Source organism: Drosophila arizonae, chromosome X (assembly GCF_054131065.1).
Source record: "Drosophila arizonae isolate 15081-1271.41 chromosome X, UAZ_ARI_1.0, whole genome shotgun sequence".
In the NCBI taxonomy this organism is placed as follows: domain Eukaryota; kingdom Metazoa; phylum Arthropoda; class Insecta; order Diptera; family Drosophilidae; genus Drosophila; species Drosophila arizonae.
The window spans coordinates 15,600,861-15,614,964 of NC_142927.1; the positions used below are offsets into that span (position 1 = coordinate 15,600,861).

Below are 14,104 nucleotides of genomic sequence, written 5' to 3' on the forward strand. Positions count from 1 at the left end.
AACAGAATGCGAAACAGAAGGCAGGGGAGGCAGAGTTCGATCACCTTATCGCCAAGCGGACGAAGTATAAAAGCGCAAAGCGCGCGGAACGCTGAGCTCAGAGAAGCAAACCCGGAGACAGATAGATAGACACAGAGGCATAGACAGCCAACGAGCGAGTCAGTCAGTCAGTGAGATTAGGACAGTTGACTTGACGCAATATCAGCTTAAGTCTCATCAATTCAATTGAGATTCCCCCCACATATAAGCCACACGTGGTACACAGGCCGCTTATCAGCCGCAACCGAGTCTAGCACTTCGCTTGGAGCACATCGGTTGGATCAGTACAGTTGTACAGTCAAAAGTGTTCGGAACAGCAGTCAGTCTACAGCGGGCATCCTGTTGCAGGTCGTCATGGCAGCAAAGAGAATGGATCTAAGTGTGCGCACGTTTCTGGTGCTGAGCGGCTGCTCGAATCCGCTTGGCCAGACGCTTGCCCAGGAGCTGTGCGGCCGCCTGGCACCTGGCTCGATGGCACTTATCCTGGACGAAAATCCCGAGAAATTGGAGGATTTGAGACAGCAGCTGACATCGGAAGCGGTCCTCATCGTCCCTGGCGTTTGGGATGCCCAGCACAGCAATGGCGTGCAGCTGCTGGAGCAGAGCCTGCTGCTGGCCGGAGATGTGCCCTTCCAGCGCACCATCATGGTGCACAACGAGGGCGAGACTGCAACGCATATGCTGCTGGAGCCACAGACGGAGCAGACCTGGCTCCAGTATGTGCAGCATCAACTGTACGCGCCGGTGGCATTGAATCAACGCTGGCTGAACGCCTTCCAATTGAGGGGCATCGAGAAGCTGGCCATCAATGTGACCTCATCGCTGCAGGTGCGCCCGTTGGTCTACAGCACGCTGCTCTGCTCGTGCAAGCGGGCGCGTGACATGTACTTCCGGGCCATGGCCTCGGAGGAGGCGCGCGCCAATGTGCATGTGCTCAGCTATGCGCCCGGCTTGCTCGAGACGCATCGCGCCCATTGCGATGAGAACGGCAACATTCTGAGGCCCGAGGAGCTGATCGAGATGCCGCCAGAGCGAAAATTGCCGCGAGTCGAGCCGCTGCAATCCACGCTCAAGCTGATCAACATCCTGGAGAAGACCGCCTTTGTGTCCGGTCATGACGTGGACTACTACGACACCTTCTTCTTATGAGTAGTAATGCAGTCGTGGTCTGTGCATCCAATTGCAATCTCTTATCGCAATTGGCTCGCACGGGCACGAACTGCCACTGACATGCTTTTTAACATGGCGAACGGTGTCGACCTAGATTTTGTCCAACTGAATACGGATTTGAATAAAATATGGCTGCTGATCCTCGTGCTACTAACGGTACAATTTGCGTGCTTCGCAAACGAGACACACGAAGACGAAACACAAAACAAAGCTATTTTTATTTTTAAATGGGATTCTGATAAGGGTATTGATGTGTGCAGCATGTCGTTGGGCTTGATCTTTGGCCGATCTTATAGAGATAATGAATCAAACAGCCAGAATATGATTAGTGATTAGTTTGATGCCAATTTGTCCTTTTTTCGGATCTGTCCAGTTCTTAAGGGCTTCGTTCGGAAAAATATCAAACATCCTCTATCCGGAAATGTGTCCTTTTTTTTCTGAATGCGAATCGTGTTCATACTCTTCCTAAATATGCTTCCTACTAAATATGCTAAATTGTGTACAGATATTTGGGAAAGAACCGTGCCAAAAATTGAATTGTGCAGGTGCTTTGTATGTATTATAGATATTGTTTGTAATTGTATTCAATGCGAATAGAGTGATAAAATGCCCAAGGCTACAGCAGCCAGATTTCAAGTCGTGGATAGCTCGAGATGAAGACGACAACAATAAGGCGTAATGCAGAATTTGCAAATGTAGTATAAATTGCTAGTATATATAAAAAAATGGTTTATCCTGTTTTCTGTCCTTTTTTCCGAAAAAAAAAAATTGACATCACTGACTAAAATCTCTATAATTGTCAAGGGTTTCATATGCAGTAGGCGTGGCAATTTCGTAAAAGTTTTTTCGAGCAAAATAAGGCATTTCCTAAAATCAGCTAATTTCTAGTACATTCACATCGTGTACAAATTCAATTTATATAAAACTGTAGCGCAGCAAGTTTCCAATTTGTCTGAAATCGAAAAAGCACACATAAATTACCAAATGCCGTGGCCAGTGGCCACCCTGTTGCTAGGTATGGCATCCAATTATTTTGTTATCGATACTTTTTGCGTGAAATTCAAGCAAAATCAAGTTTACACGCACACCTACAAAACGTGAATATAAATTCTGTTCAGCAGCCGTCTGATTATTGGAATGTCCCTCCCTCTCTATCTATCCCAGCTCTGCTATACCGGGGGCATGACTCAAATGTTATCTCTGCGCTCGATTAACCATTCACTAAAAAGCGCAAGTCTTCCGAGAGCAACGCAACATTATCGCTGATAAGACCCAATCACAATCGCCGGCTCAGCAACAATGTTGCCATAATGAGCGAGGCAACTGAGCCATGCCGAAATAATTACACTGTCTACGCACACACATACGTATATTTGTACATTCATGCGTTTAAGTAAAGCAATAATTGCAAACATTTTATGTTTGGCAAGCACGAAATCATTAGTAATTGGCTGATATTTAAGTGCATCAATCGTTTATTAGCTTAACTTATATTTTAAGCTTAAAACATTATACCCATTTAATGTAAAACCGAGGAAGAAAACACTCAATACTAAATAATTAAAATTTGTTTTTCAATTATAAAATATGATAATAAAAATAATATAAAATTATAAATTAACTGAATAAAATTAAGAACTAAAAATAAAAAATAAAAAACATTGTAAGCCTATTATTTTTATCAGTGTATTATTATTTTCTAAATCCGTACGATAAGTCCTAAAACTAGCTCAATTTTCTTTTATTACTTTTTTCATTAATTTGTTCAGTGTACTTTCCTTTTCTAATATACATATGTATGTATATGAATGTAGGTATGTATATGTTTGGAGCTTTGAAAAAAACAGTGCTCTACAGACTCTAAATATTCAATTAAAAAAAAAGACAAGCTTTTTATAATCTCTTATTCATTTTTACTCAACATTTCGCAAGATCATTAAGTATGTATTTTAGTTATTTCGACCTTGACAATAATTACACTAGCATTCCGCACTGTACGAGCAGAGAGCTATTGATAAGCGGCTGCTGTTTAAATTCATTTGCAGGTTTATTATGCGATCTTAAGTGCGACAATTAATAAGCAATTATCATTTGAATGCGAGCAGCATGTAGAGCCGATAACCTTTTTATGCCGATGCCAGGCCAAGCGAATCTTAAAGCGGTTAAGCAACTATGCATAGCTATGTCTAAATTGGACAGCGTAAAACTCGTAAACGTAAATATGTACACACATACTTATGTACATGCCGGCATACATATGCCTATACGCAAACATGTGTGTGTAAGCAAGCAAAAGCTCATCAAACTTCCCAAATGCGAAAGTTGGGAACAAAGCACGACAGAAAGAGGCTCTATTTATTATCGATATAGTTATGACACTTGATACACTAGTGTGGCTTAGGCACGAGCATTAAACCAATTAAACTTACAAGTGTCATAACCTATAGAAGACTCAACAGCTGCAGTACACACATACAGCCACACGCACACACATATGGTATATTTTGTTGCTGGTATAAACTGATACAGATACATACACTTTTCAAAGCTTTCGAGGAAGCTGCTTGAAAGCTGCCTTTGGTCGACAGTCACAATAAACCTGCAACCAACTGTTGACGCAGCAGCTCGTGGGTACGGAATAAAACTTGCCTTTCGCCATGAATTTGGAGCAGCGCACATATTTGCTGGTGACTGGCGCCTCGCGTGGCATTGGTCGCGAGATGGCCCAACAGCTGGCGCGCCAATTGAAGGCAGCGGGATCGTTGGTCGTATTGATGGGCCGCAGCGAGTCTCTGCTGCAGGAGGCCAAGTCAACCATACTAGCAGATCGTCCCGAGCTGGCAGTGCACACGTATTTACTGGAGCTGGCCACAGCCGATAGCTCGGATTTTGCGCGCATTCTTGACGAGACGCTGGAGGGCAAAGATTGCAAGGAGTTCGAGCGTGCAATTGTGGTGCACAATGCGGGCACATTGGGAGACACATCGAAGCATGCCCGCGAGATAGGCGACACCAAGGTGCTGGAGCAGTATTATCACATCAATCTATTCTCGGCGCTGGCATTGAATGCTGAATTCATGCGCACCTTTGCGGGTATTCCCAAGCTGGTGGTGAATCTTAGCACATTGGCCGCTCTGGAGCCATTCCCCTCGATGGCATATTATTGCACGGTGAAGGCGGCACGTGAGATGTACTTCCGTGTGCTGGCCCTGGAGGAGTCGGCGGGCAAGACTTTGGTGCTCAACTATGCGCCTGGTGTCATCGACACACAAATGACGCTTCAGGTGCAGACAGAGTCACACGATCCGGGCTTGGCGGCCGCATTCAAGGAACAGCGTGAATCGAAGACGATGCTCACGCCACAGCAAACGGTGCTCAAATTCGTGCAGGTGCTACAGGCAAAGAAATTCAAGTCGGGGGATCATGTGGACTACCGGGACTAGAAATACAAATATCTGATCTAAATATACATACATATATATCTATATTATATACAATAAATATAAATGAATGTTTAATCTGGTTCTATGAAATTATATTACGCTATGTTAACTAAATACAAATAAAAAGCTCGTTAAAAGAAAATTTGAAACAAACTTGAAGCAATTCAAAAGAAGTCGGCTGCAGCGCTGCGTCTTTTCGCTGGAATTTTGAGTAGATCGTCTGTCAGAGTGGAGCCCGTGTCGATGGGCGTGACAGCACCGGTGGGCGTGCTCTTGGCCGGAGTCTGTTTGCTATTGACCGTCGATGGCATCGTTCGAACCACACTCGGAGCCTTGCGCTTGCGCGTCACGGGCGAAGGCGTCAGCAGTGGAGTGTGAGTGCTGCGTAGTCCCAGTTTGCCTGTGGCCAAGCGTCGGGCGGCTGGTGACATGCTCGCCAAGCGCTCCATGCTGGACCGCACAAACGGCGAGCCGATGTTACGACGTGCTGTGTTGAGAGCCTGTTGCTTCTGGTTGCGCATCTTTTCGCTAACCTTCTCGGCCAGCGCAATGGCAATGTTCTCCCGACGTGAGTTCTCATTGATGTGAAACGAGGGTCCGGGCATGTGGCGTAGCGGTGTATCCCCGCCGTCCAGACGAAAGGGCGTGCCATCGATCTCGCCCCAGGTCATGATTGGCGAGAAGGCTTTGCCGGGTCGCGGCGACGGCGAGCGCAACAGATCAAAGCCTCGAATTCTGGGCGTGTTTGTGCTTGACTCCTCGCTAGTTGGATTTTGATTGGCATTGGCATCCGGAGGGTTCGTTTCTGCTTCCACCTGGATCGTTGTCGGCAGTCTTGTGGCATCGTGTCGTATAGTTGGTTTGCGATCCTGGTGCTTCACATTTTCTTGTTCGGACATTTCGACGCCATCCGGCACATACATGACAGAGTTCTTGTTGGTGTACTTCCAGGTCTCGATTTTGCGCAATGGATCGGGTGTATCGAACTGCTCCTCAATGCCGGGCAGCAGCAGGGCTCGCTGTAGCTGATCCGTGGACAGCTGCTCATGATTGTAAAGAACTGCGTACTTCTGTCGCAGTTTCCTCTCAGCTGTTTCGATGATTTCCTGAAAGCTCTGATTATCCTCGCTGGTGTAGTTGTGCAGAAAGCTGTCCAGCGACATTTTACGCGAAATGGCATCCTGGCAACCACCTTCGGCCGTGCTCTGACTAACACTGCTCTTCTGGCTGCTGGTGGTGGAGTTCGGAGTGTTTGGAAGCGGAGTTGCACCTGCGTTAGCTGTGCTTAACGGCGTCTCAAATGTTGCTGGCGACATTGCTGTTATACAATAAAGTAATTTGTTAAGGATCATCGTCACACAAGCCCGTAGGAGCTTACCATTGTTGCGACTGTTGCGTTTGCTATTTGCGCCGGAGCCACGACCCAAGCTATAACGCGCCCGTATTTCAGCCATTTGCAGGAAGTCACGACGCGACTCTGCATCGAGGTAGTCGTTCTGTGCACGCAGCCGTTCCAGATCGGGGAAAAAGTCACGCTGTATGATCTTGGACATCTCCTCGATGTAGCGCTCCTCCGTTAGGATCTTTGGCTTATGCTTACGTCCGTCCGTACTGCTAGGCAAAGGCATCTTAAATTGCGCTAGTTCACGGTCCTGCACTTTGGCAACTTCCATGGCCCGGCTGCCAGGAGTGCTTGGCGTCTTCGGTGTGTCAGTCATTGTGTGGAACGCCGCCTAAAATATTATTATTAAACGGCGTTAATTAAAAATATAAACACGACTAAATCTGTAAAAAGAAAGGGATGGTATCATAAAATATATCGATTGTTTTTAATGTTGCCAGCAAGCAATACATCGATTGGACACTCTGTCAGGTTTATAATATATATGCATTCAAAATATAGCATAAAATGTAACTTAATAAATTAAATATTTTTTAAATTCAGACCTTTATTTCTTTCATAATTTTTCTTTCTCAATTGAATCATTTCATAATTTGCGACGGAAACTTTCACTTATCGATGTTTTGTTAGCAGAAAACATATGTTTGATGAGCGAGAGCTGCCATACTGCTGCAAAACTATCGCAGTAGCTAATTATATATCGATTGCACTTTAAAATTATATTATGGGCACTCCCTTGTTTGTTCCCTAATTTTCGAAAAAATACGTTATAGTTAACGGTTTCGTAGCTTTCAAAATGTTTGAATTAACTGGAAATATATAACGATCATAGCAACCCAGAAATTATTGCTCAGTATACTCCATACAGTTGAGAGTATGTAACTTGTCAGAGCCTCAAAAATTTTTACTGATTTGGTGAAATAAGTTTTCTTTCTAAAATTTATATTTTTATTTTCTGCTCGTGGACATTTTTATATACATAATCAAGATTTGAAGATATTATCGGCATAGCGACACAATGATCTGCTTTGATGATTTTTTAATAATGTGTTTCTTAATTTCAATTTTCCTTCCGGCTATTTTGATTGTCATCTCGTCACTGTGCCACTTCAAAGGATATATCACACACAAGTGGCTGAAGTATCAATATGATCGTCTAGCAGACAATGCTGCATGCACCATTTGCTTGGAGAACACTAAGGAAGGTGGTTTGAGCGGCGCCTATCGTCTACCATGCAACCACTGGTTCCACAAGGCTTGCCTCCACAGATGGCTGCAGCACAACAATAACTGCCCAAATTGTCGTCAAGTCGTTAACTATTGGAATGGAGAAAGGATTTATCCGGCCTCTCGCATGCGTATCGAATTCGATGACATAGAAGACGACGATCAAGTAGTACTGCGCCCCACAGTCAACCCAAATTTCAATCCACGCACGTGGACACGTATGCGTACCTCTAGAGTGCAGATTTTGTTTTAGAATTATTTTGATGTAAACACAATGTAGACACAACTGCAGCAAGCATAGACATACAGTTTTACACGCGGCCAAAGATTGTGATGTATATTTTTGTTAAATTATAATTTTATTCTAGTATTCAAAATAAACAATTGTTAAACGGTTCGCAAGGCCATAAAAAAAAAAATTGTTTAAAATAATAATGGAAGATTGGTTTTAACAGAACACTTAATATACTCAAATATATTTTGCAATGCAAAGCATTTTGCTGCTATTCAAAGCTAAAGATGGGAAATCGGAATATATACTTTGCTCACTGCAGGCGTGATAAATCGGGAATTATAGCAACATTTACGATATAAACGTTTTTAGTTATATAATTATATATGCTTGTTTGTGCCAGAACTTGCAAAGGAATGAAGACTTACAAATCATTATCTGCCAAGAATGTGGAATTAAGTTGCTGGCACAGCAAGTTGTTCTTTAAGTTTTTTTTAATATAATTTTTTTTTTTTGCTAAAGCCAAAACTTAACCAAAGAGAATAGTGTATTCATTAAAGGTTTCATATGCTTCCTGAACTTACTAAGCTAATAATAATACCATCTCAAAAGCCAATTAAAATAGATTCTTTCTCTTTTTTTTTCTTCTAGCTAAATACACTTAATGGAAAAGTTGATCCTCCACTAAATAAATAAAAAATAAATTTTACAAATTTTAATACTAATTTCGACTTCATTAAGCTGATTTCATGTCAACTGATTTGAGCGAAATTTTTGGACATTTGATGTGCTTATACATCCGGAATATGGTATGAACGTCTAGTAGAAGAAGGTAAAGGCTTATATATTTTCCAATTAGTTTAGCAAATATTGATTACTTCGGTTAATAAGCTAATTAAGTTCAATACAATCATAAAATATTTTCCATATAGAATACGATTAGCGATGGCTTGAAGTTAGTCCATATAGTTTATACCTCTTGATCTCTACCGACTCGCTCTATGTTCATATCTTACCGTAGCTGTAGCTTTAGCTCATCTATATCGTATATCCAATCTGCAGCATCGCCATCTCATCTGCAGCTCATTTGCGTTTCTCTTGGTATCTGCATTATAATTTATATAATGCTTAACTTGTGTTTTCGCTTTTCCCGATCTTTTCACAATAAGAATGGCAATAATTCCATTGAAAATGACTCAATTTTCCAATGGAAAGTGCCATCGACATCAACATGCCATTATCATTATCAAACAAATGCTGCAGCAGACATCGAAGAAGATGCTGTTGCTGCTGTTGTTGCTGCTCCCCTTTTGCAGTTTGCCGGCTTGGCCAACAAATCTGTTAACAGTTGGCAATAATTGTGCAGCAGAAGAAAACATCGTGTCATAATTTCAGTGGCTGCTTTGTCCCTTTTCGGCGGGCAGCATAATGCTATAGATGCTATAGTGTGTAGATGTATAGATGTATGTATGTTTGTATGTATGCCAGCTATTTTTGGGCCTTTGCCTTTTATTGTTGCAGCAGCAGCAGCAGCAGCAGCAGCAGCATCGGCAACGTTGTCATCGATCGCATTAATTTTGGTAAGTGCGTGCGCCGGAGCCGCGCAGGATGGCTGTGCCCGGGGCCGGAGTCGGTACGGGTTGGGGCATTGGGCCCAAGATGCTGGGGAGACAACTTTCAACACGCTGTGGCAAACCGATTTTTATGGCACGACATTTCCGAGCAACAGTTTCTTGAATTACTCGCTCAATTTCCGTTGAATCAACGAGCGACGCTCAAAGCAACTGATAAGTGCAACTGCAACGGCGACTGCAGCGGCGACTGCGACATGCCACGTTAATTGATGGCCTGTTGCAATATTGTGTAATATTAATTAGCCCCCAGCGACAGCCATCAAAGCATCATTTGTTCATACATATTTGCGCACAAGCATTTTGCACTCAATGCACTCCTTTTATTTCATCATTTTCACGGCTCATAAACCCAACGACTACTTTGTTGCCAGTCAGCTTTGTTCTACTCCTCCCATATCCATCTCCATCTCCATCTCCAACTGGCTGCACTTTCCTTTCCCCTACCCATCCTATCCTTTTGCATTTTTTTATTACCGTCGAATTGTCGTCGTCGTCGTCGTCGTCGTCGTCGTCGTCTGTTGGCGGGCACGTGCGTCTGGCATGGCTGTCTGACTGCCTGACTGCCTGCTGTAGGGGCTTCTCATGTGGGCATGCTGCTGCACAGATTTGTTTGTGGGCGTGCCAGCAATATGTCAATATCCACTCGAGAGTCGCGCATGCGTGCGCCCCAAATGCCCGGAAAAGGTGGCCACAAAAAGTGAAGAAGAAAAGGATTGCAGCACTTCACAACTGCTTCAAACTTAAACTAAGCAAAGGCATATGTAAATTTAGATATATGCATAATGCTTAGTTTAAGGGACTAAAACATACCCTGCACAATAGAGCTGATAATCTAATTAAATGATCATTGGCTGCCATCTCAAGTCTGCTTAAAGATTTTGATTTTTTATTTTCAATGATGATTAATGGATTTATTGTGAGCAGGAAACAAATTTCAATTTCATAATATATATCCTTTAAGGTTAATTCAGGTATACAAACCCAAATATTTGGATTTTTAGTCCACAATTTAATAATAATGAAAAACTATAAGTTTTGAGCATATCTAACTGATATGCTCCAGAAAAAATGGATGCTTTCTATAATTTCCGCCCTCAGCTATACCATCATAAGATTTGTATATCAAATCTTAGATATTCTCAGATGAAAATATAGTTTTATGCAAACTTTGACAAAAAACACTTTTCATTATGTGACAAACTCTATCAAAAATTGATATATCTAAAATTTGTATCTAATAATTTTGTATCTCCAAAAAGTGCGTTTCAAGTTTTCCCTTGAATAAATTCAAGTTTATCATTCTTAAAATTAAAAGCATATACAACTTATTTTCAATTAGCATAGTAAATCAATAGTTTTATAACACTAATTTAGTTAATTTCAGTAGAATCAGACTTTTCAGACTTTTCTAAGCTTTGAACTGATTTAGCTGAAAGGCTCCGTATATCTAGTACCGAGCTTGGAATGTCTACATTAGTATATATGTATTTTCTTGAATTTCAAAGTCTAGCACCTTCAAAAATAGGGCTTCGGCTATACCAGATAGAGAATTTTTCGATTTGTCATGCTCCAAGTGGGGCTACCATGAAAGATCAGCAAACTATAGGCGAGCATATATGCACATATGTATACGTTCAGATGGAATGATGGACAGCCAGAGGGACAGACAGTAAGATGGACATTGTATGAAACCAATATACTCTATTCTCTTCTTGAAGGAGTATATTCAGAAGGTATGTCCAAATATTAAAGCTATAAGAATTAAAATATATATAAGTATATTAAAATTAGCACTCACTAAATGAAAACAAGTTTCAATTTCCAGCCAAACCATGAACAACTTGTACTACGATTAGCTACATGTCAAAGTCAAGTCCTGTCGAAGTCAAGTCCCTGCACATCTGCTACAGGGTATTGGGGATCGGAAAGGCGAAGAGACGTGCACTGATGTAGAATACCAAACAGACGCGGGGCACGCATAAACAAAGGTTCAAGTGTCAAGGGCAAAGCGGGAAAAAGAATTAAAGCAAAATATAAACACGGTTTCACTTTCAAAGCGATTAGCTATGGACGCGCTTTGAATATTGTGCGGAAAATGTAGCAATAACAACAACAACAACAACAACAACAGCAACAGCAACAGCAACGTTTGCCCATAGTAACAGAGTGAAATTGATAAGAATAACAGACGCAGGCAAAGGCAAAGGCAAAGCCAAAAACAAAGACACAGTCGCAGTCACAGTTGCAGTTGTTGTTGTTGTTGTTGTTGCTTGCCACTTGAAAACCTTGAAGTCATTTGACACCAACAGACGGCGGCTAAGGAACGCAAATATCGCTCGACCAGGCGACACACCGCACACCTACAACAGTGACACACACAAACACACACACACACACGGGCACACACATGCATGTGTAGCTGTGTGACCTACCGCAGTGCATGTCGGCCATAAATATTCAAATATTGAATGCCGATATTCATTTTACAGTGGCAGCCCGAAATCAACTTTCAAAGGGTCGCACGATCCAATGGCCAGAGCCCAGCTTAAGTGCCTGGCGTCTGTCCACTCCATTATCACCATCATCATCATCATCATCATCATCATCATCATCATCGTCGTCATCATATCGGAGTTGGCCTTGCAATCCTAGGCCAATAAATACATATATGTGCGTACCACAAGCTGACTTCATTGATAAGGCTTATCAAACATACATACATGATACATAAGCATATACCATATACTGTATTATGTATAGTACGTCTTATCTGTACTCTCACATTCACTTCAGTTCAGTTCGGTTCTTCGTTGCGTCACATTTGCCAATGCACGAGTGAATCACATTCCATGGACTTAACTACTCATCCGGTGATGCGTAGATGGGCGGGCAGGTGCTCATTACAGAGAAGTCTACTCATACTATATAATTTACCAGCAACACAAAGAGGAAGTCCATAAAACAAGCAAATTATTTTGCTTACAAATTGAGATTCGAGCTAAGTGCAGAACTTCAAATTTCATGACTTGTCTTAAGCGCTTTGAATCAGACTACATTTCCCTCACCTATATACATACATACATATAAGTATGTATTCATTATACCAAGCTTAAGGCCAAGTCTTCATTTTAAGTTAATTCGAATCTTTAATAAATAAATAAATATTTAATCTGTTTATTTATATCTAACCATAAAAACTGTTCTATTCATATCCGTATCTTTGTATTGCTCTATATATATGTTTATCTATTCAGCTTACACTTATGTATATCTATATATATATATTTATCTTTCTTTTTGCATTATTATATACATGTTTATCTATGCTGTTTTTTTTTCCCCCAAATATTTAGAATTATAGTTTTTAGCTTTTTTTTTGCCATAGGTAAACAATATATTTTAATTAGCTATAATATAATATATAATAACGTTTTGCCAAATCAAATAATCTACCCATAATTTATGAAAATAAAACATTTTTACTTTCCATATTATATAATAATATTACGGAATTTTTGATAATCTCAACTGCATTTGCCGTACATCATTGAAATTTAATTGAAATAAATTAGTAAACTCTTGAAACTAAGGAGAGTAAATAAAGTTTTCAACAAATGATTTCCTTATAACGAATATAGCTTTAATATACGCTCAGTTCTGTGATTGTTCTGATACTCTGCTAGAAATGAAAATTGCCTTAGATGTATGTATATACATATATATGTATATTGTATATATAATATATAATACTTGAAAGCAAAAGCAACGTGTCGACTAGAGACTGAGAGTATTACGTAGTACAACAATTGCAAAGACTCTGTTCCGTTGCAGTTGCAGTTGCAGTTGTTGTCTACGTAATACCCTCAGCTCCTCTATTGCCTGCCTGCCTTCCTCCTCCCCCCTTCAAGCGACACATCTGCTTTAATCAGTTTATTTTTCTTCTCGTTGTTGTTGTTGGCTTTTGGTGTTATTGTTTTTGTTTTTATGAATTTTTATGCAAGTGTTGAGAAATTAATGTGCTCCCAGTTCGAGATGCCCAAATGCATGCCAATTTGCTTTTATTTATGGAGCCAACAACAACAACATCAACAACAACAACAACAACAGCAACAACAACATTGAATGGCGGTATTAAATTTTAGACGCTGCGAAAAACTTGGATAAACGGGATCCCCGTGCGAGCATGACGTATGTGTGACAGCTCTTTGATGATCATCATCCATTAGAAATTGCCCGGAACATTTGGGATGTGCGACACGGCCAAAGTTCAATAGCGCTATATAATCAATCTCTTGATACCAGACCAGGTTGCTACCCCATAGCTATACGTCACTTTTTAGCTATTTATAAGTACATATGTATGTATAGATTTTGTATTGAATTTTTGGTGTTGTTTTTTTTTTTTTTATGGATTTGTATTGTGACTAATGAATGTCGCGTTTTGACATCTTGTCACTTGGTTGATTTTTTTTTTTTTTTTTCGTTTGCTTCCTAGACGCAGCTCTGACAACGTGTGAAATCGCATAGATGAACGAGCCATAGCTCCAATCCTAGGTATATAGGTAAAAGATCTACATCGATATACACATGTATGTGCATATGTATTTGTAGCCTAAAATATAAACGCCATAAAGTGTGCCGTTACTAATGATAACGGCAACACATGGCGCATGCTTCAACTCGCCGAGCGGTCCCACGCCTTAATACATATACATATATATGTATGTATATAATACGTAGTATGTGTACATATGTATAGTGTGAATTCATATATACACATAGTACGTGCACTCGTATATATGTATGTAGTCCCCTACCATATCTGGGATTCAAAAAAAGTAAATGTTGGAGTTTAATAATCGAGCAAACAATTCATTGATTAGATTAGTTCGTATGACTGTACCTTTTTTTAGCCATATACATACATATATATGTATTTTATTTACAGGCGTGGTCA

The 14,104-nt window shown here is 40.8% G+C and overlaps 3 protein-coding genes across 3 annotated transcripts; 2 read left to right on the plus strand and 1 right to left on the minus strand.

Moving 5' to 3' along the window:
- Nucleotides 1-82: 82 nt before the first annotated feature.
- On the plus strand, nt 83-1,419 carry LOC108620013 (sepiapterin reductase). The gene has a single exon (XM_018016866.2). The coding sequence runs from the start codon at nt 394-396 to the stop codon at nt 1,186-1,188; it is 795 nt and encodes a 264-aa protein (XP_017872355.1). The 5' UTR covers nt 83-393; the 3' UTR covers nt 1,189-1,419.
- Nucleotides 1,420-3,511: 2,092 nt separating this feature from the next.
- Nucleotides 3,512-4,727, plus strand: Sptr (Sepiapterin reductase). The gene has a single exon (XM_018016867.2). It carries the CDS (start codon nt 3,867-3,869, stop codon nt 4,650-4,652), a length of 786 nt encoding a protein of 261 aa, XP_017872356.1. The 5' UTR covers nt 3,512-3,866; the 3' UTR covers nt 4,653-4,727.
- Nucleotides 4,671-6,482, minus strand: Es2 (ess-2 splicing factor homolog). The gene is made up of 2 exons (XM_018016864.2): nt 6,031-6,482; nt 4,671-5,970 (listed from the first exon to the last, which is right to left on the minus strand). Exons 1-2 carry the CDS (start codon nt 6,368-6,370, stop codon nt 4,817-4,819), a joined length of 1,494 nt encoding a protein of 497 aa, XP_017872353.1. The 5' UTR covers nt 6,371-6,482; the 3' UTR covers nt 4,671-4,816.
- Between the last annotated feature and the right edge of the window lie 7,622 nt (nt 6,483-14,104).

What these genes read in the sequence shown, in the direction of transcription:
- LOC108620013 (XM_018016866.2), top strand. Translation starts at nt 394, where the DNA reads ATGGCAGCAAAGAGAATGGATCTAAGTGTGCGCACGTTTCTGGTGCTG.
- Es2 (XM_018016864.2), bottom strand. Translation starts at nt 6,370, where the DNA reads ATGACTGACACACCGAAGACGCCAAGCACTCCTGGCAGCCGGGCCATG. An exon ending in ACGCAACAGTCGCAACAATG is followed by an intron (nt 5,971 to 6,030) that starts GTAAGCTCCTAC and finishes ATTGTATAACAG; the next exon opens with CAATGTCGCCAGCAACATTT.
- Sptr (XM_018016867.2), top strand. Translation starts at nt 3,867, where the DNA reads ATGAATTTGGAGCAGCGCACATATTTGCTGGTGACTGGCGCCTCGCGT.